The 22404-nt window shown below is 33.1% G+C and overlaps 2 protein-coding genes across 5 annotated transcripts; one reads left to right on the top strand and one right to left on the bottom strand.

The window, feature by feature from the left end:
* Positions 1–756: 756 nt before the first annotated feature.
* LOC141689927 (villin-3-like) lies at positions 757–13082 on the top strand. Of its 4 annotated transcripts, none has more exons than XM_074494457.1 (23): positions 757–1007; positions 2381–2531; positions 2713–2812; positions 2899–2967; positions 3053–3289; positions 3377–3554; positions 3768–3900; positions 4288–4447; positions 4548–4698; positions 4782–4882; positions 5807–5965; positions 6605–6673; positions 6742–6810; positions 6964–7101; positions 7249–7377; positions 8391–8538; positions 8695–8705; positions 8793–8933; positions 9026–9151; positions 10971–11033; positions 11481–11703; positions 12180–12403; positions 12484–13082. In XM_074494457.1, the coding sequence occupies exons 2-23, from the start codon at positions 2476–2478 to the stop codon at positions 12595–12597; spliced, it is 2799 nt and encodes a 932-aa protein (XP_074350558.1). In that variant the 5' UTR covers positions 757–1007; positions 2381–2475; the 3' UTR covers positions 12598–13082. The 4 variants fall into 4 exon arrangements, with proteins under 4 accessions (XP_074350558.1, XP_074350557.1, XP_074350556.1 ...); XM_074494456.1 differs by having other exon boundaries at positions 760–1007; positions 2454–2531; positions 11481–11736; XM_074494455.1 differs by having other exon boundaries at positions 760–1007; positions 2412–2531; positions 11481–11736.
* A 1494-nt stretch (positions 13083–14576) lies between these two features.
* Positions 14577–20583, bottom strand: LOC141691899 (uncharacterized). The gene is made up of 4 exons (XM_074496650.1): positions 20236–20583; positions 20070–20163; positions 15444–15602; positions 14577–15232 (listed from the first exon to the last, which is right to left on the bottom strand). The coding sequence occupies exons 1-4, from the start codon at positions 20581–20583 to the stop codon at positions 14577–14579; spliced, it is 1257 nt and encodes a 418-aa protein (XP_074352751.1).
* Positions 20584–22404: the final 1821 nt, after the last annotated feature.

The raw sequence follows: 22404 nt of genomic DNA, 5'->3' as shown, positions 1-22404 counted from the left end.
AATATAATAAAAAATGATGTGTTAAATTTTGATTGAACGTTCACTAATAAATGTTGATGCACCCCTAAATTTACATCAATTTCACCAATAAAAATACTAAAAATCATAAAAATTAGTAATTAATGTATGCTCATAAACACATGCTAGATAAACCATTTTCTTAAAAGTCAAATAAAACCCCGCAGGTCAAACAAGAGTTCTATTTTTATACCTTATCTCAGCGAGTACCCTTAAACGTGTCATATAAATGTTAGAAGGAAAGAATTAAATTAACATTATAATATCATTACAAGCAATCTCTCTTGCAACGAAGAAAGCGATAGGTACAAACATTTATTTTACTTAAAATAAACGGATGAAGAGGAAGATTAGAAGAGATTGGAGAGCACGAAAAGGAGAAGACGAAGCAAGTCCAAAAGTTGATTATTGCACTAAGAAGCCAGCAAAGCCGGTGCCACCCCAATCTTTGAAAATCAAAATTTTCCAGTTTTATTTTATTTTAATTTTTATCATCCCCACTAAAATTTTATTTAATTCAAGAATATAACTAAATAAAGAAAAAAAATACTAATAAAACAGCATTAAATTATTTTTATCTTAATCAATACACAACAATGAAATTACTGAGTACTCGATTTGCTCTCTGTATACGGTCATGATCCTTTTGTGTATATACTAAAATCACCTGTCAAAAAGTACAATTTCCATTGATAATAATTCCCAAAAAGCAAAAACATAAAAGCTAGGAGAGAGAGAGAAAAAAACACAAAAAAGAAAAACACCTACAGCAATAATTATCTTCACTTTCCTTTTTACCACTCTGTGTCTCCTCCATTTCTATATTTTTAGCCAGCTTTATACACACACAAACACACACATCGCCTTTTCTTTTTCATAACACCCCCACACACATCCTTTCTCTCTCTAGACTTATCAATATCATTCATCACTCCCTCTACTTTTAGAGAGAGAAGCAGCACCAACACCTCAGCGATCTCGTTTTAAAGGTAGTTTTTTATTCTCTCTGTTGTTTAGTCAGCGTTAGTCAATGAGATCGATCGTAGATCTCTCGTTTTTTTTAATATTATTATGCTGTAATTTAGTTGAAAAGTAGTTGAATCTGTGTGTGTATTGTTTTGTGCTGATTTGTTTAGTTAATTTGTTGATTTGTGAAGTGATTGAATGAGTGCTTGTGATGCGTGGATGATTTGTTGTGCATTTTTTTATGGATTGGTTTGCGATTAGTGGATCGTAGCGGTTAGGTTATGTTTGTGTGATTAATTTGGTTCTATAGCTGTTTCGAGTGTTGTTGAGATAGTGATCAACTTAATTTGTGATTATTCTAGAGAGAGTAGCTTCATTTTGAGCTAAGAGGATAAATTAGAAGGAAGTCGAGCTTACGTTTTCTTTTGCTAAATAGGTTTATGCAAGGCGTGAATGAATTTTAAGCTTTATTCTTGACATCAAGGCTATCACCAGTGCCATTGGCATTGTGTAGTAACTATAGAATCAATAACAACAGAGAATGATACACGAGTTCCATATTTATAAGTTTGTAAAGGTGGACATATTTATCCAGTGGTTAAGATGCGTTTCTGCTATAAAATGACACCTAACAAACTTGTAGTTTTTCTAAGAATCCAGTACTCGTTTGTAATAGTTATGTGGCTCAGTGATGTCAATACTTACATTAAAGTTTGATTGCATGGTAAGCTTATCACTCATTCAAAATCCATGCTCCCAAAAGTTACTTTTTGAACTCTGCCCACATACACAAATAACATCATGGAAAAGAAAGTTTGTCAATGCAATTTGTCAATGTGTCTTATTTTTATATATACCAACGCAATTTAGAAAATGCTATTTTTTTGCTTAATTTAGTCAACATAATCCTCAAGTTGCCACAAATACCATTAAGATTACAACTACAACAGGCAGTCAAGCCGTAAATGTCTTCTAATCGAAGATTCTAATTTATGATTTTTACTCGTGTCGTCTGATCAGAGCTCGAGGCAGCCTAGGATCAGAAATGTTAATAGTGCTTAGGAAGTATATGCGCAAATCCCCCTAGGCTTTTTCTAGCAGAGCTTTCCTTTTAAAATTGAATCCTTCTTTCATCCGCTTGATGTTTGTTGTTTCATTTTTGCTTGTCCTGCATCAATGTCTAATTTTTAGAATTACTTGTGAATCAACTGTACCTTAACCTTATTTGTTCTTACGGGGGTTAAAATTCTTGAATAGATCACAAAAGAATGTGTTGCCAGCTAGAGTTGAGTACAGTGGTTTGAGTTCCTTCTTGATTCATTAGGCATTATCACATTTATTGATATATTTATGCATATGCATGACAACAACTTGCTTCCCTGTTTAATATCTGCAGTCAATACTTGTTTGGAAATTTTACAACTTAGGAGTTCTGAAGGTCTTCTCTTATTGCTTTCTGGGAATAGCAGTAATCATAAAGAAAATTATACAATGTCTAGCACAACGAAAGCTTTGGAGCCTGCATTTCAGGGTGCGGGGCAAAAACTGTATCCTTAATTATAGTCAGCCTCCGTTTTTAACAATATTGTAATTTTTATTGGCCGCGACTATTTGTAAATTACTTCATTTATAAGGGTTCATAGACTTTTTTTACATTTCTTATTTTTAGTGAACTTCTTGTCTTTTCAGTTGCATTCTTTATTTTGTTCTGTACTTAACCCTTATCAGAGGAACTGAGATTTGGAGAATTGAAAATTTTCTACCAGTAGCATTGCCGAAATCTGATTATGGCCGGTTCTATTCTGGAGATTCTTATATTATTTTGCAGGTAGTTGTGCTTTTTATGCATCTTTCTTGCATCCTTTTTTTATGTTCAATAGCAAGTTAATAATTAAATTTGTAATATCCTTGCAGACAAGCCCTGGTAGGGGAGGTGCTTATCTGTATGACATACACTTTTGGCTTGGAAAAGATACAAGCCAGGTAAAGGCTTATATTTTCACAATATTTGTTCCTTCACTGCAGTAGGTTAAAGGATGTTCTGACCAGATATAAAAACTTATGACAGGATGAATCTGGAACAGCAGCCATAAAGACTGTAGAGCTTGACGCAATTCTTGGAGGGCGTGCTGTGCAGTACAGAGAACTCCAAGGTCACGAGTCCGATAAATTTTTATCGTACTTCAAACCATGTATTATACCACTAGAAGGTGGTGTTGCATCAGGATTTAAGAAAGCTGAGGAGGAAGAGTTTGAAACACGACTGTATGTCTGTAAAGGAAAACGGGTTGTTAGATTGAAGCAGGTATGACATGAGTAGAACATGGCAAAATTTTGTCAATGTGATTGGGTTTGTTTCGAGGAATATTATTTGATGTTCATTCTTATCCAGGTCCCCTTTTCTCGATCTTCATTGAATCATGATGATGTTTTCATTCTGGACACAAAAGAGAAAATTTTCCAATTTAATGGCGCGAACTCCAGTATTCAGGAAAGGGCCAAAGCACTAGAAGTAATTCAGTTTTTAAAAGAGAAGTATCACGAGGGGAAGTCTGATGTCGCAATTGTTGGTACGAGGAATCAGATGATTTAAAATGTTCCTATCTTTCATTTATGAGCATAGTCAGGTCATCTGATCTGAGATTAATTCATCTTGATTTCTTCGTTCTGTGCTCTTCAGTATTCTTGATCTATTTAATGATGGTTGATGAATCAACCTTAGTTACTTATATAGTTATTTCTATATGTGTGTGATGTTATTCCGGTACTATTCCGGTAATCAGATGACGGAAAGCTACAGGCAGAGTCAGATTCTGGTGAATTTTGGGTCATATTTGGAGGCTTTGCTCCAATTGGTAAAAAAGTTGCTAGTGAAGATGATGTTATTCCTGAGAAGACAGCTCCTAAACTGTACAGGTAATTTTTTTTCTTGGTATTTGTCATTAACTTCTTTCTTCCAAGCTCCTGTGCCATTTTGGAGTAAATTGAAACTTATATTGATTAGATCAAAAAAATTTGCGTACTTTATATCTGGCCTTCATTTTGCTAGTAATAGTTCGCAAGGTATCATGTGAATTTTCCATTCCTGAGATTCTTTTGACAAATTATTCTGCATCAGTTTGAGCGTGTGTATAGAGTTCATCCAAATTCCAAAACAAAAAGTTTTTTGTGGTTTATAGACGAGAATGGACGTGGTTAGTTATGTTACATAAAATTTAGAGTATAAATGATTGATGACTGATTCTAGAAGCATTAATAGACTTGATGTGCTGACCTTGCTCTCCTTTTTTTTTTCTTTTGCAGCATTGTCGCTGGCCAAGTCAATGATGTAGATGGTGAACTGTCCAAGTCGTTATTGGAAAATAACAAATGCTATTTATTAGATTGTGGTGCTGAAGTTTTTGTGTGGATTGGTCGGGTAACACAAGTAGATGATAGAAAAGCTGCTATTCAAGCTGCTGAGGTAGTTTTATGATTCAGATCATCATGTAGATCATTGATAATGCTAGATGATTCTCATCCTTATCTCATTCTTTTCCCTTTTATTGTGATTATGATCTTAGGAATTCATTGCTAGTCAGAATAGACCGAAGTCAACACATGTAATCCGTCTTATTCAAGGATATGAAACAAATACATTCAAGTCTAAATTTGATTCGTGGCCTTCAGGTTCAGCACCATCTGCTCCCGAGGAAGGTAGAGGAAAAGTAGCAGGTAAATACCACCGTAAAAAACTCAAGTTTTTACTGAACTTCTAAAAAGCAACTTGACCATGAAACTGCTCTGCATACTCGTAGCTTTGCTTAAGCAACAAGGTGTTGGCCTAAAGGGAACGTCCAAGAGTTCTCCTGCTAACGAGGAAATCCCACCTTTGCTCGAAGGAGGTGGAAAAACTGAGGTTTGGCTATTAAGACATGTTATAGTGTGCATATCCCTCTAGGGCGTTTATTTATGCAGTTGTAATCCCCCTATTATTTATTTAGTTTAGTGAACAACAGAAACAACTTACTAAGGCTTTTAAACTAGTCAAATCAAGCTTCAGATTAAGTGAGAATGGCCCCATACCGAAGAACTAAATATGGTGAGATGTCTAATGGCAAAGAAATAAAGATATGTGGTCAAACTTAACCGCTACTTTAGTAACTTAATTTGAGCCTTATATGAGTTTTCTGTTCTCATACAGAAAATAAAGGAATTGAGATTGCTTCGTCATTTTAAAATTTAAACCAACAGTTCAGGCATGAACTTTTAAGATAGCTGAATCAAGCAATTATAAATATGTGCTGAGCAGGAGCTTAATCACAGAAACTTTGTTCACTGACAGCCTATTTAACAGCTAAATTGGCTACCCATCAATGTTATCTTGTTAAGTATTTAGGTTTCTTGTTAAGTATTTAGGTTTTACTGAGAAAATAATTTATATCATGATATTGAATATCATATAGAACTACATAGAAAGTTTTTATATATATTTATTTCATCTGGAGTACAGAGAACACAAACTAAAGCAGTATATTAGTGTGTTTGCACCTGCACACACAAATCCATAGGATTGTGAAAAATTACTTCCAGTCTTCCACACACTTAAACTAATTGCATATTATATCTTAAAATAAAATGGACGTATTACATACATATCTACACATTTGCACTTGCATTTTATTTCGTCATGGTTGCACTTTTTTCTTTCTAATAAAATCAATAAAACATTTCTAGAGGATGGAGAGATCAATGAACTATCAATTTGGAAATTCCTGTTAACTATATGTGAAGATTATCAGGTGACATCATGTTGTATTTGTGAATTATTAAAAAATTTCAGGTATGGCGCATCAACGGAAGTGCTAAAACTCCTGTGCCAAAAGAAGACGTTGGTAAATTTTATGGTGGAGATTGCTACATTGTTCTTTACACTTATCACCCACAAGATAAGAAAGAAGATTATTACTTATGCTACTGGATTGGGAAGGATAGCGTTGAGGTAAGTGTCATGTATTGTTATCAGCAGAAATATTAATAGTTGTTAGCCAAGAGACATGGATAGTATTATATTTAAAGCACAATGATAAACCACTATTTCCCAGTGAGTGTGTAAACGTATTTTACGAGGAATTAAGGACTCTGTTTGGATTTAAGGACTGTTTATGACTAGCATTTTTCTTATCATTTTATCTGTCAAGAGCTAGCACTTCCGTAATGAGGATAGAGCAACACCTACACAGTTTTTGTGGCGTCTGACTTTCAGAAGTTTAACAACACAAATATTTACTTCTGTTCTAGTAGAGTTTCTTGTGTAATTTGCTTGTTACTTAACTGTATTCTCTACAGATATTGGGTTGTATATGTATTTATATCTGAGGAAGGTTCTACCAAGAACTTTGTAGATGGAGAACAAAGTTCTTGTCCCTCAAAATGGTTATTTTGTCTTACGGAAGTTTTATTCATAAAACCAAAATTTTAATTAAAAACTATTTAACTCTGGTGAAAATTTAATCAACATATTCTGAAGAGCACGGTATATACAGAGATGCAGAACATAGTGGTTCTCCGGTTCTCATGTGAAAATTTCCCTATATATATATAAAATTGGAAGTAAGGCGTTATTTTCGTGCAATTTCAGGAAGACCAAAAGATGGCAGCTCGATTAGTTGTCACAATGTCTAATTCATTGAAGGGACGACCCGTGCAGGTATTGTATTATTTTACAACTATGGTCAGGCCAACTTGAAGACATACATGTAATATATGATTTTGCAGGGTCGTATATATCAAGGGAAGGAACCTCCACAATTCATCGCAATCTTTCAACCTATGGTGGTCCTTAAGGTACATTACTGGGATTTTGGTATTCTGAAATCAGAATTCTTTGTAATTATATTCTATTTTTCTTTTGGTAAAAAGCTTGAAGGATATCAACTTTCAAAATTCCTTAAAATTACCTAGATATGGTTTCATTTATACAATTTTTTTTTATCACAGGGAGGATTAAGCTCTGGGTACAAAAATTATATTGCTGACAAAGGTCTGAATGATGAAACCTACACTGCTGACTGTGTTGCGCTGATTGAAATATCAGGAACTGCTGTGCACCACAATAAAGCTGTGCAAGTTGATGCAGTATGTTCAATAAATGGTTTTGCTGGTTGCTTGAATATACTTGTTGGCAGTTTTTCGTGAACTATGTTAGCATAGAAGCTATATTTGCATGTTATCAGTTTTAGGACTCTCAAGTAATTTAAATTGGTATATTTCTCTTTCATTCAGGTGGCCACCTCATTGAACACAAATGAGTGTTTTATTGTGCAATCTGGATCTTCTATATTCATTTGGAATGGAGGTCAGAGTACAGTTGAGCAACAACAGCTAGCTATCAAAGTTGCCGACTTTTTGAAGGTATACACATGCAGAAAATTCTAATTTGGTCAGGATTTGTGGTTGTGTTCTGATGTCTATAAAAATTTAGTTTAGTATTTCCAGAGTATACTTTTGAGTACTTTACATGTTCTATTAGTTAGTTAGAACTTAATTATACGAACACCGGGGAACCGAAAAAGAACAACTGTAAATTATAAAAAAGATAATAGTCCAGAGGAACCAGTCAAAGTGGTAACCATCAGAGTTACAAAAACTTGATACTTCGAAAGAAATAGATGTCAACTCTTAGGGATATGTTCCACACAGCTAACTGCATTTGCAAGTACTCATGCTTTTAGCTGTTTGAAAAGAAAAAGTTAGTCAGCAAAATAGCTGCAAGTGTGAGCTGAAAAGTGTAAAACAACATACAAGTACATGAATTTAGTATTTAGAAATATAATAATAATTTTATAGATCAATGTAGAGACCTATATATAATTGCACATGTATAACTAATTCTGTGTGTATATTTCTGTTTTTACAATTTAATGAAAGTTGTGCATAAAGGTATAACTTTTATCAAGCGATGCAGAAGGGATAGAAATGGAAAATCAATTACGAAAAGCTACAAATACTTGTTGAAAGCTAGTGTATCTTTTAATTTAGGAGCTAAAAGAGCTACAACTGCTTTTAAAGCTTTTTCAAACTGAACAAGACTTTTGTAGTTAATTATCCAACAAAAGCTAAAGATATTCCTAAAAAACTCTGAAAAGCTACATGCCAGTCATAGCCTAAAGCAGTCAGGATTTACAAAAACCAGTCTGAAGGGCCATTTGATGTTAATTCTGTAAAATGACATGGCGGCTTAGATAAGATATATGAAATCTTCTTGAAGTTTTTGATTAATTTGTGTACTTGCTATCTCTTTAGTTTTCCAATTTTGCATGTAAAACTGCTAATTAACTTGATTATTTGTAACTAAAGAGAAGCAAAATATTAAGCTTTGGAATAAGATATACAATTCAATATAATATATTGTTTTGTACATTCAGCCGGGTGCTATGGTGAAACATGCCAAAGAAGGAACTGAAAACTCATCGTTCTGGTTTGCTCTCGGAGGAAAACAAAGTTACACAAGCAAAAAATTGTGTTCAGATGTTGTCAGAGATCCCCACTTGTTCACGTTCTCAATTGATAAAGGTGTGTGTTTTTGGTTAGTAGATGTTTAACAGATTGACATTGTTTGCATTAACTTTTCAAATTATGTTTGGTAAAATTATTATTTTTTGATTAAATTTGTTTTCTTCTACTAACCACCTTTTTTACTGCCTTTCCTGCTGCCATGTCGACCCCCAGGAAAATTTGAGGTTAGAATTTGTAGCACAGTTACAATCCCTTATATTTAAGTTCTATTCTCGGCAGATTTTACAATTTGAATATGCTATTTTTGACAGGTTGAAGAAGTTTACAATTTTTCTCAAGATGACCTGTTGACTGAGGATGTTTTGATACTTGATACACATGCTGAGGTGTTTGTATGGGTTGGTCAATCTGCAGATTCAACTGAAAAGCAGAACTCGCTTGAGAACGGTCAGGTACTACTGCTAAGTTATGCTATATTAATCTAAGCCTTCCGGGGATTATGGTTTTTAGTCTGTACTGCATAAATTATTGAAACTTATTGCAGAAATATATTGATATGGCTGTGTCTCTCGATGGGTTGTCCCCACATGTACCTCTGTACAAAGTCACGGAAGGAAATGAACCATGCTTCTTCACAACATTCTTTTCATGGGATTCATCTAAAGCTACCGTATGTCTTGCATCATATGATTTTTCGTTTTCCGTTTATAAGATTGATTGCTTTTGCATAGCTAAATCTGTAAGTCCAGTAGTGATGGTGATGTTGAACCTGATAATGGTGGCAACAATATTAACTTAGTTGAATTTCATAATAAAAAACCGACTTGACGATATTAGGATCATGCTGTCCCTAAGACATCGGCCGTACCAGCGTAAGTCAATTATGCTTACTCAAATAGACTAGAGTTCACTTTGGTGAGTCAAGCTCAAAGTGTTATTTGCATTAAACTAATGACGAAGCTCGAGTTGTGCCACATGGGCCACATCTGTCTACGAGGTGATTTGTATAAACCTGTAATGAACCTATTTCAAGACCAAATTTGTTCTGCATATAACAGTGAACATATGCCTATTTGTCCACTTCACCAGTAAGGTAAAACAGAAAGAAGGGTAAGAAAAAAGATAAGTACCAAAACTAGCAGCTAATTTTTGGGATTAGGTGTAGCTATATCACAAGCACAGAGGGAGGGAGTCCGAACAGCATCAGGCTTCAGCTTGAACGTTAGATATCTATGGCTATATTATATCATACACTTGATACTTAATTATACGTCAAACTTGTCGGCATGTGCTTTGTTGGGAGTTGTCCCACATGTGGGAGGGGCAGTTTGCTAGTAAATAGGCAGTTAGTTAAATCCGTTAGTATTGATGTGAGGCCTTTTAGGATGTGTCGAAAATGAAATCTGTGAGGGCTCGGCGCAAAGCGGACAATATCATACTATTGTGGAGTTTAGGCTTGCTCGCGGCCCAACATGCTTATCTTATATTTTTTTTAAAATGAACTTTTTAGAATTTGCGATGTTCATGTTGTCAAAAAGTAAGATAGACTGAAACAAAATGGGTGAACACACAATGAACGGAAACATTTTCTTTACAACCTAAAAATAAAATATTTAAATATTACATACTAATTTATGGGCAGGTTCTTGTATTGTTGTGATTTAAGATTTCAGTTTGTTGGCAGGTGCATCCCTCTATTGTTTTTCTTTTATTTTTTCTTGAGAAAATATCTTGCAATGAGAACGACTGTCCGTTGAAACAAAAATCATAACAGGCATATTTATTTTTTCAACGAAAATCTATAAGAACTCCCCGAAATTAAAATATAGAATGTATGAAATATTATATTGGCAAGTAATATGGAATACTATAGTAGATATATATAAACTGCATGAAAGATAAATGAATTAATAAATTGTACCACCTTCACGAAAAATTAATTAATTAATCTGATTTGTTTTACCATCAAGCATCATGAAAGTACTAACGTATATAATCCATAACTTATCTAAATATACAGTAAATTAAACATTGAACATTTAACTGCAATTCAAAAAATAATTATGTGGACCCCCTGCCAATTTAGCCTGCTCTTGTGTCTTACATATAGTAAACTAAACTAAAATTTACGGGAAGTAAAAAGGGATCTTAATATTATCGGTGCTTGCTATAGCAGCTATAATCAATGTTTAAATGGTATTGGAACCCCTCCATTTAGATGCTCCATCTCTACATTTCTATTAAAATTAATCATGCTGTTTTATGCCAAGCCAGTTCAGATATATTCTTTGGATGCAGGAACTATGCTTAATAGTTTCTGAATTGCCTTTGAAAAATTTTCCTCTATTAGGCTAGATGCATATATATCTCGTGCTGCCTGGCATAATATTTTTGAGCTGATTATCTTTTCATGGTTTTACGGTTTTACGGTTTTACTTATCTATATTTGTTGTTCTTTTGTCTTTCTATTTCCCTGGATGCAAATAAAGGCTCATGGAAATTCATTTCAAAAGAAGGTTATGCTACTTTTTGGGTCTGGTCACACAGCAGAGGTAAACACTCAACGCAACTTTTATTAATGCTCAACATATATTCCGCACAGTTAGTTTATCGAATTTTAGAAGCAGCAAGTCACCATTTATCCTTTTGTTCTATGCTTTCTCTTCTGCTGTGATTGCTGATTAAGTAGATGTATTAATAAAACTTTTTAACAATAAGTACGAAGTAAAAATGCCAAAAATATGGGAACTTAAGTGCAATTAATTTAAGAGAGCAACGTGCTCGAACTTATGCTAGTGTCATATTAGTTATCATTATTCATTGATTAAATATTTAGACCATAATGGAAACAAGTGTATGACACTGTGGTATATGCGTTTTCTTGTTTATATTATTTGATTATTTTATGTCTATGTGGGTTTGTTTCTATTGATCTTGTCAGAGGTAATGAGAAAACAAGATTTTTAATTTTTCATTGTATTGTAAATTTGTAAAATTAGGATAAATCGAATGGGACAAATCAAGGAGGACCAACTCAAAGAGCTTCAGCTTTGGCTGCTTTGAACTCTGCATTTAGTTCTTCTCCAGGGCCTAAACGTGATGCTTCTCCAAAATCAGCAGGAGTGAGTCGGGGGTCACAAAGAGCAGCCGCAGTAGCTGCCCTATCTTCGGTTCTTACTGCTGAAAAGAAGGGTTCGCCTGAATCCTCTCCGGCCCAGTCCAGTAAAATTCCTCCCACAGAACCAATGCATTCTGGTTGGATTTTGTTTCATCTTTATTTAGATATCACGAGTCCCAAATAATTGTGGTGGTATATCTTATGCGTATGGATAAATTATTGCACCTAGGAAGTAAATTCATAGATAAAAACAAGAGGAACAAACAATAGAATAATTGAAGGCTTTGTAGCAATGACCAACCCAGAGTGTCGAGAGCAAAACATCTTTCTTTTGCCAGGAACTATGTTTTGGTTAATATGAATTTAAAGTGCTTAACCCATTGGATAGAATAATTCTGTTTTTGATTCCACTTAAGGCCAAGCGTGCCCATTAAAAAGGAACCAATTATTAGCATAGAAAAATTCACATTTAGTTATTAAATGAAGCCACACCAAACTTGTGTGTTTAATACCATTCCCTCTCTCCACATCTTTTTTTCAAGTTACTTATCTCTTTATTCTGCAACTTGGTGTATTGTAGAAAAGAGTGACTACTTACCTGAGATTGCGGATTCCAAAGAAACTGCCGAAATTGAGGAGACACAGATTGTACTGCCTTTATCACAGAATAATGAGGAATCAGAATCAAAACCAGAAGCAGATCAGGGGGAGAATGGTAGTGGAAGTCAAATTACATTTGACTATGAACGGTTGAAAGCTAAATCTGATAACCCAGTCACTGGAATTGATTTTAAACAAAGAGAGGTTAGTGATTATGAGAATTATTCCACTTCATCTCCTACGGTTCCTCTTCCTTTTTCTGATTGCTCGTTTTTTAATTTCAGGCATATCTCTCCGACGAGGAATTCCAGACTATATTTGGAATGTTGAAAGAAGCATTCTATAAGTTACCAAAGTGGAAGCAAGACATGCTAAAGAAAAAAGTTGATCTCTTTTAGTGTGGAGCTTGAAAATTCAATCTAAATGTTCCCCCCTCGTCATTGTCTTTTCCTACAATTTTAAGTGTGCCTTGGCCTCGTTGCTGTTTTGACAATGAAACTTTGCTATTACGACGGTGCCCCAATTATTCTGGTTGCCACGTGATGAGCATAGCTACATTTATTGGCATTTTAAGCCTGCCCCGAGTGTCCCCCTCCCTTTTTCTGCTGCATTTGTTTGATTATAGATTGTAGGTATAGGAAGATATGGGCAGGCTAATTCTTTAGTTTGATTTGAGAATGTATGATGAATCCAGGTTTGTCAAATTTCAAGGGTTCCATTTTTTAAAAATTATTTATTCATTAAAAATGGAAAAGGTTGTATATGCATGGTATTGGTGATCAGTTCCAGCCGTAAAGTTTGTAGGCTGAGTCTGAGATGTTTGCTATCAGAAGAATTATTTTCTGTATACTAAAACTTGTAATTTATGAGTGTTAGTGTGCTACTGTAACTCTTGTCAATCCTGTAACCGTATAGGTAAGTGGAAGGATGTGGCAGAAATTATGCAAGGTTGAGCAAGAGAAGCAACATTTTTGGTGTTGATTTGAATCTTTTGCAAGACAGAAACGCCCTATGTACAGAAACAGACACTTTTGACTAGACCCTTCGTAAAGAAGCTTATTGAACTAAATATGGGACATATTTATTGTCAATTTGTCATTTCTAATTTTTAATATAACTTGCATACATGATGTAATGATGTTTAACATTTTTTTAACTGTTGCTATGCTGGAGTTTTCTTCTTTTTTCCTCTTTAATAAAGAGAGAGATGAAAGCATCTCCCGTTTCCTTTCCCGCTCCCGCATTTGCTGGTAAAAGCGTCCCCCACTTGATTGCTTGTAAAATTTGTCCTAATTAATTGCCCTAATTAATCAAGCAATAATTGCATGAATGACTCTGAAAGCTTTTTACTTTCGTTGATAAGATTTCTGATTATCTCTTCTTTTTTTTGACACACACACATGCTAATAAGCGTTGTGCTGGATACAGTTTTGCTCCTTTTTGTCCAAGGATATTAGATATAAAAAAAAAATTATAATCAGCTCAAGGCCCAGTTGATGTTCATCTGATTGCAATACCGTTCGCCTAACGATTATTGGATGGTGGTCTTATATATCACTTTGAGATAAAATATGGCCCAAATTGTCATCTATAAAAATTAAGGTCCAAATTGTCACTTCGTAACAGAAATTCATCTACCATTTTGACATTTTTTTTAAAAGGTAAAGCGGAACTTCGTGAACCGTTAGTCTTACTGGAAAGGAAGTAAAACGTGGTTTCGTCCACCGTTTTGTGTTCTAAAAAAAATATTATTATTATGTTAAACGGAGCTTAATTCACCGTTTAAAATAATAAACCGTTTGCTTGTTTTTAATAAAAAAGTAAAATATGGTTTCAAGAAATGTTTTTGTAGAATAAAATAAAAGAGAAGACACAACTAGAATACTTAAACTAAAACGGAGGTTAATAAACCGTTTGCTTGTTTTTAAAAAAATAAAAAAGTAAAACGTGGTTTCAAGAAACGTTTTTGCAGAATAAAATAAAGAGAAGACACAACTGGAACACTTAGACTAAAACGGAGGTTAATAAATCGTTTGCTTGTTTTTAGAAAAATAAAAAAGTAAAACGTGGTTTCAAAAAACGTTTTTGTGGAATATTTTTGTATCAAAACGGAACACGATGTGTCATTCCATTTTACTCAAAACGTTATTTAAAGAACCGTTTTGCCTGTTGAACTTCAAAAACTTCTGTTCTGTACTGGAATTTTTTTAATTTTTTACTAAAATACATGAAAACATTATAAAAACCTTGCTATTTCATGGAATTAAACTATATAATTAAATTGACAATAACAAAACACACGAATACATTAAAATAATTAATAAAAATCTTCAAATTCAATACATTTTTTTAAACAACATTGTTACTAAATAAATCACTAAAACAACTCATTTTTTCCCTTGGGTGCTTGAAAATCTATCGCATTTTGATAACTCGTCGACTTCCTTCTTTTTTTCTTTTTCTCAACATCTTTGTCATGTATCACGGTTGGAAAGGTGATACCCGTCGGCCAACGAGAATCTCTTTTGCTCGGAATGGGTTCGAAAACACCATTGTAAACCATCGATACATTCTCAAACCTATAGATTTCGTCAACCAACAATTCATGGCTCAAATTCAAATGCGCGCAACATGCTATAACATGAGAACAAGGAATACGATACGCTTGCCATTTCCCACAAGAACACAAGTACTCGGGAATCCTAACGGTATGCTTATTCCCCCCCTTTTGGTCAACTTTCCTAGTGACTACTTCAAACAACCAAGAATTTCGATCATAAACTTTAACACTATGACCCCTAGCACACACAATGGACCGACTCAACCTTTTGCTTGCATGATTAGTAAACAATCGACCTTTAGATAATTCAGTTGAAATTTCCAAACGCCTTTCATCAAAATACTCAACCGTCTTCAAAAATAGTGATCTAACCAATGAACTAATCGGGAGCTTTTTAACATCAAGGATCGCGTTGTTCCAACTTTCCGCATGGTTGGTGGTCATCATGCCATAACATTTCCCTCCATCATATGCTAAAGACCATTTACTTAATGGTTTATCCTCAAACCATTCCGTTGTCCTAGGCTCCTCAATCAACAATTGTTCCCATAAAAATTAAAACTTCTTCTCTTGCACCTGAGAAACCAACTCAACTAACCTATTTTTCAATCCATTTCTCCTATGTGCGGTACAAAAATTTGCAGCCAAGTCTATCAGAAATGACACAAATCACATGTCTCCTACCTGCCACAAACTTCCGCAATCTATCCATGAACCACCCCCAACTAGAATCATTCTCGGATTCGACAATAGAAAATGCAAGTGAAAGAATATGACTAAACCCATCCACTGCCACAACACTCAATAGTACACTTGGATATGGACCGTATATATGAGTCTCATCTATATGTATGACAGACATACAATGCTCAAATCCATCTGAAAGGACATCTTCGATTAATTATTTATTTTGGTATTTGCATAATTTAACATAAAATTTAAAACACGTATATCTTCTCCAAATAGGCATGAATTTAATTGACATAATCAAAAGTGAAAAGCCATATCTAGCAAATTATTTTCAAAAATATTTTTTAAAATATATTTATATTTTAAATATAAATACAAGAGATATTTCAATTTGCTGAAAATCAAAATATATATTTTTAAAGGAATATACTCCAAAGCAATGAGATCGTAAAAAAATTATCGGAAATATGATCTTTCTTAGGCTCTTTTGCAATATTAATAAGGCAACAAGTTTGAAAAAGGAATATCAGAACTTGGATATTCTTTCGAAGGCTCGTACTAAATTTATTTCAAAACAAATGTTTCTAAAAGGGATAAAATATATATCTTTCACTCCAACAAATATTTATAAATCCAAAGATATATTTTTACACTCCTAAAAATTAATATTTGATAAAGGAATATTATTATATCATTTTATCCCCCTCCTCATATTTTTCAAAGTAATTTTCTCCTGTATCTCAAATATATTATTTACGGAGAAAATACTTTTAAATACTTAAAAATATTTTCCACACTCTCAAAATATTTTATATTTAAGGAAATATATTCTAAGTATTTATCTTAGCCCAAACTGAGCCAACAATGTCTATATATTTTCTTAAAAGATCGTTCATATTTTATTTGGAACCCAACCCTGATTTAATCATTTTAAATCCAAATAAAATACTTCCACTTGCTAGAAAATCTTGAAACTTAAGATTTGTCACTTAAATGGTATTTTCTATGCATGGTTAAAGTTTCATAATTTTTAAGAAATTTTGTCCGGGTGTGATTTTTCTAGGTGTTGACCAAGACTTTGACCGGGCGTTTGACCAAGCTACCTTTGACTAAAATTGACCAAAACTTGCAGATCATCATTTTATGATATTTAGGTATTTATCATATTTTTGGTTGTATTTATTAAAGGGTTTTCAAAGTCTGTATATTTAATGGCGCTAATTACTTAATTAACTAAGTAATTAATGATTATTTGAAAAAGCAAAAAACCATTATTATATAATTAATAATTGCTGGGATTTTTCTTGTTTGTCCTATATGCAAGTTGGAAACTAACACACTTTATCCTCCATGTCATCAATCCACACCACTCTCTTCATCCACCATTCATTTTAACTCAATCTCAACCTCCCTTCACTTAATTCCTTCTATAAATAAACTCCCACCCCCGCCATTTTTAACACAAGCTAAGAGCTAAATAATTGATGGGCATTTTCAAGAAGTATTCTCTCTACACACTCTCTAATATCTAAACCCAAATAATTCATCTCAAAAACCTCTCTCTTACAAATATATATCATATATTCAAGGTTTTTGATTTTCAAGCTTAGTTCCACCAACCAAGCTCTATCTTCCCAAGCAAAGCTCATCCATACCACTTTCTTGCCTCCCGAAGGGCTGCCCAAGTTCGACCAACAAGCCAAAAATCCGGCCGAACCTCCGGCGAATTTTTCCGGCGAACTTTTCCGTTCATCTCTTAAAAGTGGTAAACCTTTTAGCTTCCATCCGAGTCTTAACCGACCACTCTAAATATTCAAATAAAAAGCTTAGTAACACTTGCTTTTCATCTCTACAAGCTCTTATATAGAATAACTTAAAGAAAAACAAATCCGTACAAGGATTGTTTTCTACAAATTATACACTTCTAAGCTCGAAGTGATAATTTCATACAACGCTTGGTTTATATTCCTAACTAACACCTTTAGTGTTTCGTGGGAATTAAATTACAAAGCTAGCATTTTATTCTTTAAACTTAAAAGCACTTATTTTGGCCATATATTGATATATTTGTTATAATTGTTTAACAAGACTTAAGCGACTTCCCTTACTAACACTTTTAGTGTTCTGTGAGAAAAACTTAAGCCTTATATTATATATATCTATATAGGCAAATGCTCAAATACAAACCAATATTAGAATACAAACTACAAACCAATGTTACCCACATGTTTAATCATTTTACCCTTCGTTTTTATTTTTACTTTTCCCGTTAGTTGGTTAACTTTTAAAAAAAAACACAGTATTTTTATTCATCTCCCACTCATCGATTTGCATAGCATATTTGCTATATTTTGATGACAAATCAGTATTTAAACTTACCGGAATCAGTAAACTGAAATCAGTACTAATTCCAGAACGAGTACTTTTAGTGATTCTCGTAGATATAATTAGTGATTTATCGTCGAAATATATCAAAAATGACATTCATACTGATTGTTGGATGATGTAGAAAAATATAGTGAAGTTAGATTTTAAAAAGAGTTCACTAATTGACTAGGAAAAATTCAATTAAAAATGGAGGGAATTATATGTAGTTGTGTGTGGGAGGTGTAGTTTGTAGTTTGTATTTTAATTTAGTTTGTATTGGAGTAAGACTCTCTCTCTATATATATATTTTATTTAGTTAAAAAATTTGAGTGAATTCCCTTACCAGCACCTCTAGTGTTTCGTGGGAAGATCTTAAAGTTTTTAAGTAAATATAAGTATATATATAATCGTATAAGAATTAAACGACTTCCTTTACAAGCATCTTCAGTGTTTCGTGGGAAAAACTTAAAGCTTATATAGTATTATATATACACACATATAAACTATGCTAATATAATTTAAACTCTGCTCTTATATTTTTTATATATTTTGTTTAAATTACGCATCTTTTATTCTATCGACCAAATATTTTATAAGTGCAAATAATTAAAGAATAAGTGTAACGTTCTCGATTATAAACGTCTACACACGACTATATTAAACGAAAAATTATTTTATCAAAGATCCGAAAGCTATAACGCTTCACCAATGACTTGATATATTTATTACTTCGAAAATAAGATATATTATTCAAAATGAAGTAATACCAAGTATACTCTAACATTCATTTAATTCAAAAAAAAGTATATACTAATCTATACTATACTATTATAAGCAAAACACTCTCTATTTGGTAGTTGGTTGCTCGGTACAGTTGTTTGGTACGAAACAACCGTCAGATCTAAAGTCGGATAGATGAGAACTGTTGGATGCAATAATAAATATTATTATATTAATGTTAAACTGCTCCTATGGAATCAGGGTTCGAACCCCGTCAACAACTTATTATATTTAAACTTTTATATTCTTTATTTTAACAATTTCTACAGGTTCAGGGCTCGAGTCCTGTGAACAATATATTATATTATATTATTTATTTGCAGTCAAGTCTCAAATTATCACAAAACATCCTCTATTTGGTAGTCAGTTGTTTGGTACAGTCGTTTGATACGACAAATAACAACTGTCAGATCTATGAGAACCATTGGATGCAATAATAAAATAATATTATATTAATATTTAAACTGCTCTCATGGATCCAGAGTTTGAACCTCGTCAACAACTTATTATATTTAAACTTTTATATTCTTTATTTTAACAATTTCCATAGGTTGAAGGCTTGAGTCCCGTGAATAACATATTATATTATATTATTTACTTTCAGTCAAGTCTCAAATTATCACACAACATTTATTATTAGAACTTATTATGTTCTTCAATTTATTTTTCAACTATTGAAAATATATATCAAAATATAATAATTTTAAGATATAATTATATTATTAAAAATTATTAAAGTGTTAAAAGCAATCCGTGCATCGCACGGGTGATAGGCTAGTATTCTTTTAAGAATATTTGTAACTCACCCGGTCTAGTTAAGTGTATTAATAGTCCAAACTCTTTTTATCTATAACGGGTATTGTTTCGTAGATATTGTCTTCTTCGTTTTGCAGTGAGGTGAAGTATAGTGAGGTGATTCTCGTTCTAAGACCCAGGTCCTAGACGTACTAACGGAGAGTTAGTAGTCTTTGCATCGCGAGGAAGAGAAAAGACCCAAGACCAACTACTGAGATCCAAGACCGGAAAAAACTTAGAAGGACAAAGACTACACCAAGGGTTCTACATCAACTTTGAAGAAATAACAGGGTGTTATTATCTAAGATAGCTTGTGTAGGTTTGCATATTTATTTTGAGGTGGTAACCCGGAGTTATGCACCAAGATAAATATTTGTGGGGTTGTAAAGGCTTCTCCGCCTACGTAAGGAGCAAGGTTATTTTAAGGGAAAACTCGGGTCCTAGAGAGGAGCTTGAGGACTGGACGTAGGGGTGAGCGAATCTATTAGAGGTTGCGCCATGGCGAACCAGGATAAATCTCTCGTGTGGTATTTTCTTCCTTGTCTTTTATTTCCGCATATATAATCTGCATCGGTAAAATATTTAAAACGGGATAAATATTTTTAAAACGCCATAATAATTTTTAAATTGATAATTAAGCTATTCAACCCCCCTTCTAGCTTAAAATAGCCCTTTTACGGGACCTAACACCATCAATGCATGGTTTGAAAACCCAGAAGAGTCTCTTGAATGTCACTTCATGTTCCAAATAAAGATATAATATACTCGTTAACTACAAAACATTACATAAATATGAAAAAACATTTAAAAATCTATACGATACTAGTATAAAAAGATAGAATACCTCTAAACTCCCACGATCTTCCATCCCATCCTCTTTAAAAACCCAATCAATCTTGGATCCAACATTAAAACATTGCAACACTTCCATCAAAAAAGGGAGGTCTTCATATGATCCTTCCCAAGAGTCATGTTCCTCATCCATTGCTAGCTTTTTGGCATCTCTAATTTTCTTTCTTCCCGGTTGGTAACCAAAAATACTTTTCACTGTGACCATCAACACTTTTTCCTTGACCGTGGGATCGACTACGATTTGATCCTTAATTAGTTCAAGAATATAATGAGATGTCAAATTAGGATGGTCTTGAGTAACGGTGGTGCGCAAACATGTGTGTGGTCCCGAAGTTTCCATAATTTGGAATTTCCCAAGTGATTTTCGCAACCTAACTTTTAAACTTCATTCACAACCACTATCCTTATTCTTAAAAATCACAATCCAATACACATGACTTGATCTAACCACCTTAATCTCTTGATGATTCTTGATATAAATATCTTTAACCGTGTGCATCAACACATTTTATGAGTCGAATATCATCCCCTCCCTCAACTCCATTGACTTCAATGTCTCCTCCCGTGTAATCAAAGTCGAATCAACAACATCATACGCATCTAATCCCCTACTACTAACTGTATCACCACCAATATACATATTACTAGTAGCTTGACAATCAAAACCCCTACTACCACTCCTCTCGGAAACTCTCGAACTAGTTTCAACAACTCTCGAACTTGTTTCAATCAATGAACAAGTTGAAATTTGTTGTAAATAAATTTCAACAAAGAAAGGAGGTCCATTCAAAATAATAATTCCAAACATCATCTCAACATTATCATCATCATCAACCGGAATAATACCAAATTTCATTTCATTAAAATTTTTCCATCGATAACACAACTTAAAATCATACAAACTCCTATCAAATTTCAATTTCAAAAATAATACATCGCGTAAATTATTAAAATTCATACTAGAATCGAGTCTTACTTGCTTAGAAACCGGTTTATCATATACGTAACCCTCTAATTAAGTTTGTCGTATATTACCATCAGTATAAATCCACGCAATCACCGTAACCGATTGTGCTCCAGATCCCGAGCCCTAAGCCATTAATAAATTTGTAAGAATTTTAATAAATATTTATATAAAAAAATTTATCTTGATATTTGAATTTTAGGTTTGCAAAGTGAGAAGCAGGAGACAGTTGTGTTTTCAAAGTGAGAGACACAATAAACAGTTGTGTGCGTCTGTTATGAGTGGTTACAAATAAGTATACAAAACGGAACTTCGTCCCCCGTTTTATCTTTTTTTTTTAAATTATGAAAGCAAAATGTGACATTAAGGAACGTTTAATTATTTTTAAAAATAAATAAAATGGCACATGATGACCCGTTAATGTTTGTTTTTTAAAAGATTGTAAAATGGAACACGAAATGTCGTTTTATGTTATTTAATTTTTGAAATTTCTAAATAGTGTAAAAATGAGCCACGAAGACCCGTTAAATGTTTAAACAGACAAAACGGTGTATAAAATATCGTTTTATTTTATTTGTTTTTTAAAAGAGGTATAACGGAAGACGAACTACTATTTTGTTTTATATACATCAAAACGTCATTTAATGTCTCGTTTTGCTTCTACTGAATTATACTATGATGTTTAAACATATCTCAAATGCCCTGTTTTGTAAAAAAAAAAGTTCTTAACCAACAAATATGAAAACTAGAAATAAAAATCTTAATACAACTATACCAATAACATAACCAACAAAATTTAATACAAACGAAATACAAAACAAACTAAAATCAATATAAAGTTTGAGCCAAATAAACAACACAATATCTCCAAGTCTTTGTTTTTACAAGATTTCAAAAGTAAAGTCCTACAAATAGTGAAAATAAGCACAAGCAACTCCATCATCTGCATTTTTTAATATCCGCATAGTGTCTATAATCCACAATCCAGTCCATCATCTGCATAAAAAAGGAATTTTTAAAATATACAGTATAAACTAGGAAATACATTTAACAAGTCACTCACACTTAAACAGTTAAACTTATAATTAAGATGCATAAACATACACAATTGAACACACACATACACATACTTAAGAACTTAAAGTTAAACTTGCTCTCATTTCTTCGCGCACTTCTGCCCATCTGTTCCACAGTTTG

This window comes from Apium graveolens, chromosome 10 (genome assembly GCF_009905375.1).
Source record: "Apium graveolens cultivar Ventura chromosome 10, ASM990537v1, whole genome shotgun sequence".
Classification (NCBI taxonomy): domain Eukaryota; kingdom Viridiplantae; phylum Streptophyta; class Magnoliopsida; order Apiales; family Apiaceae; genus Apium; species Apium graveolens.
This window is presented reverse-complemented; position numbering and strand designations above follow the sequence as displayed.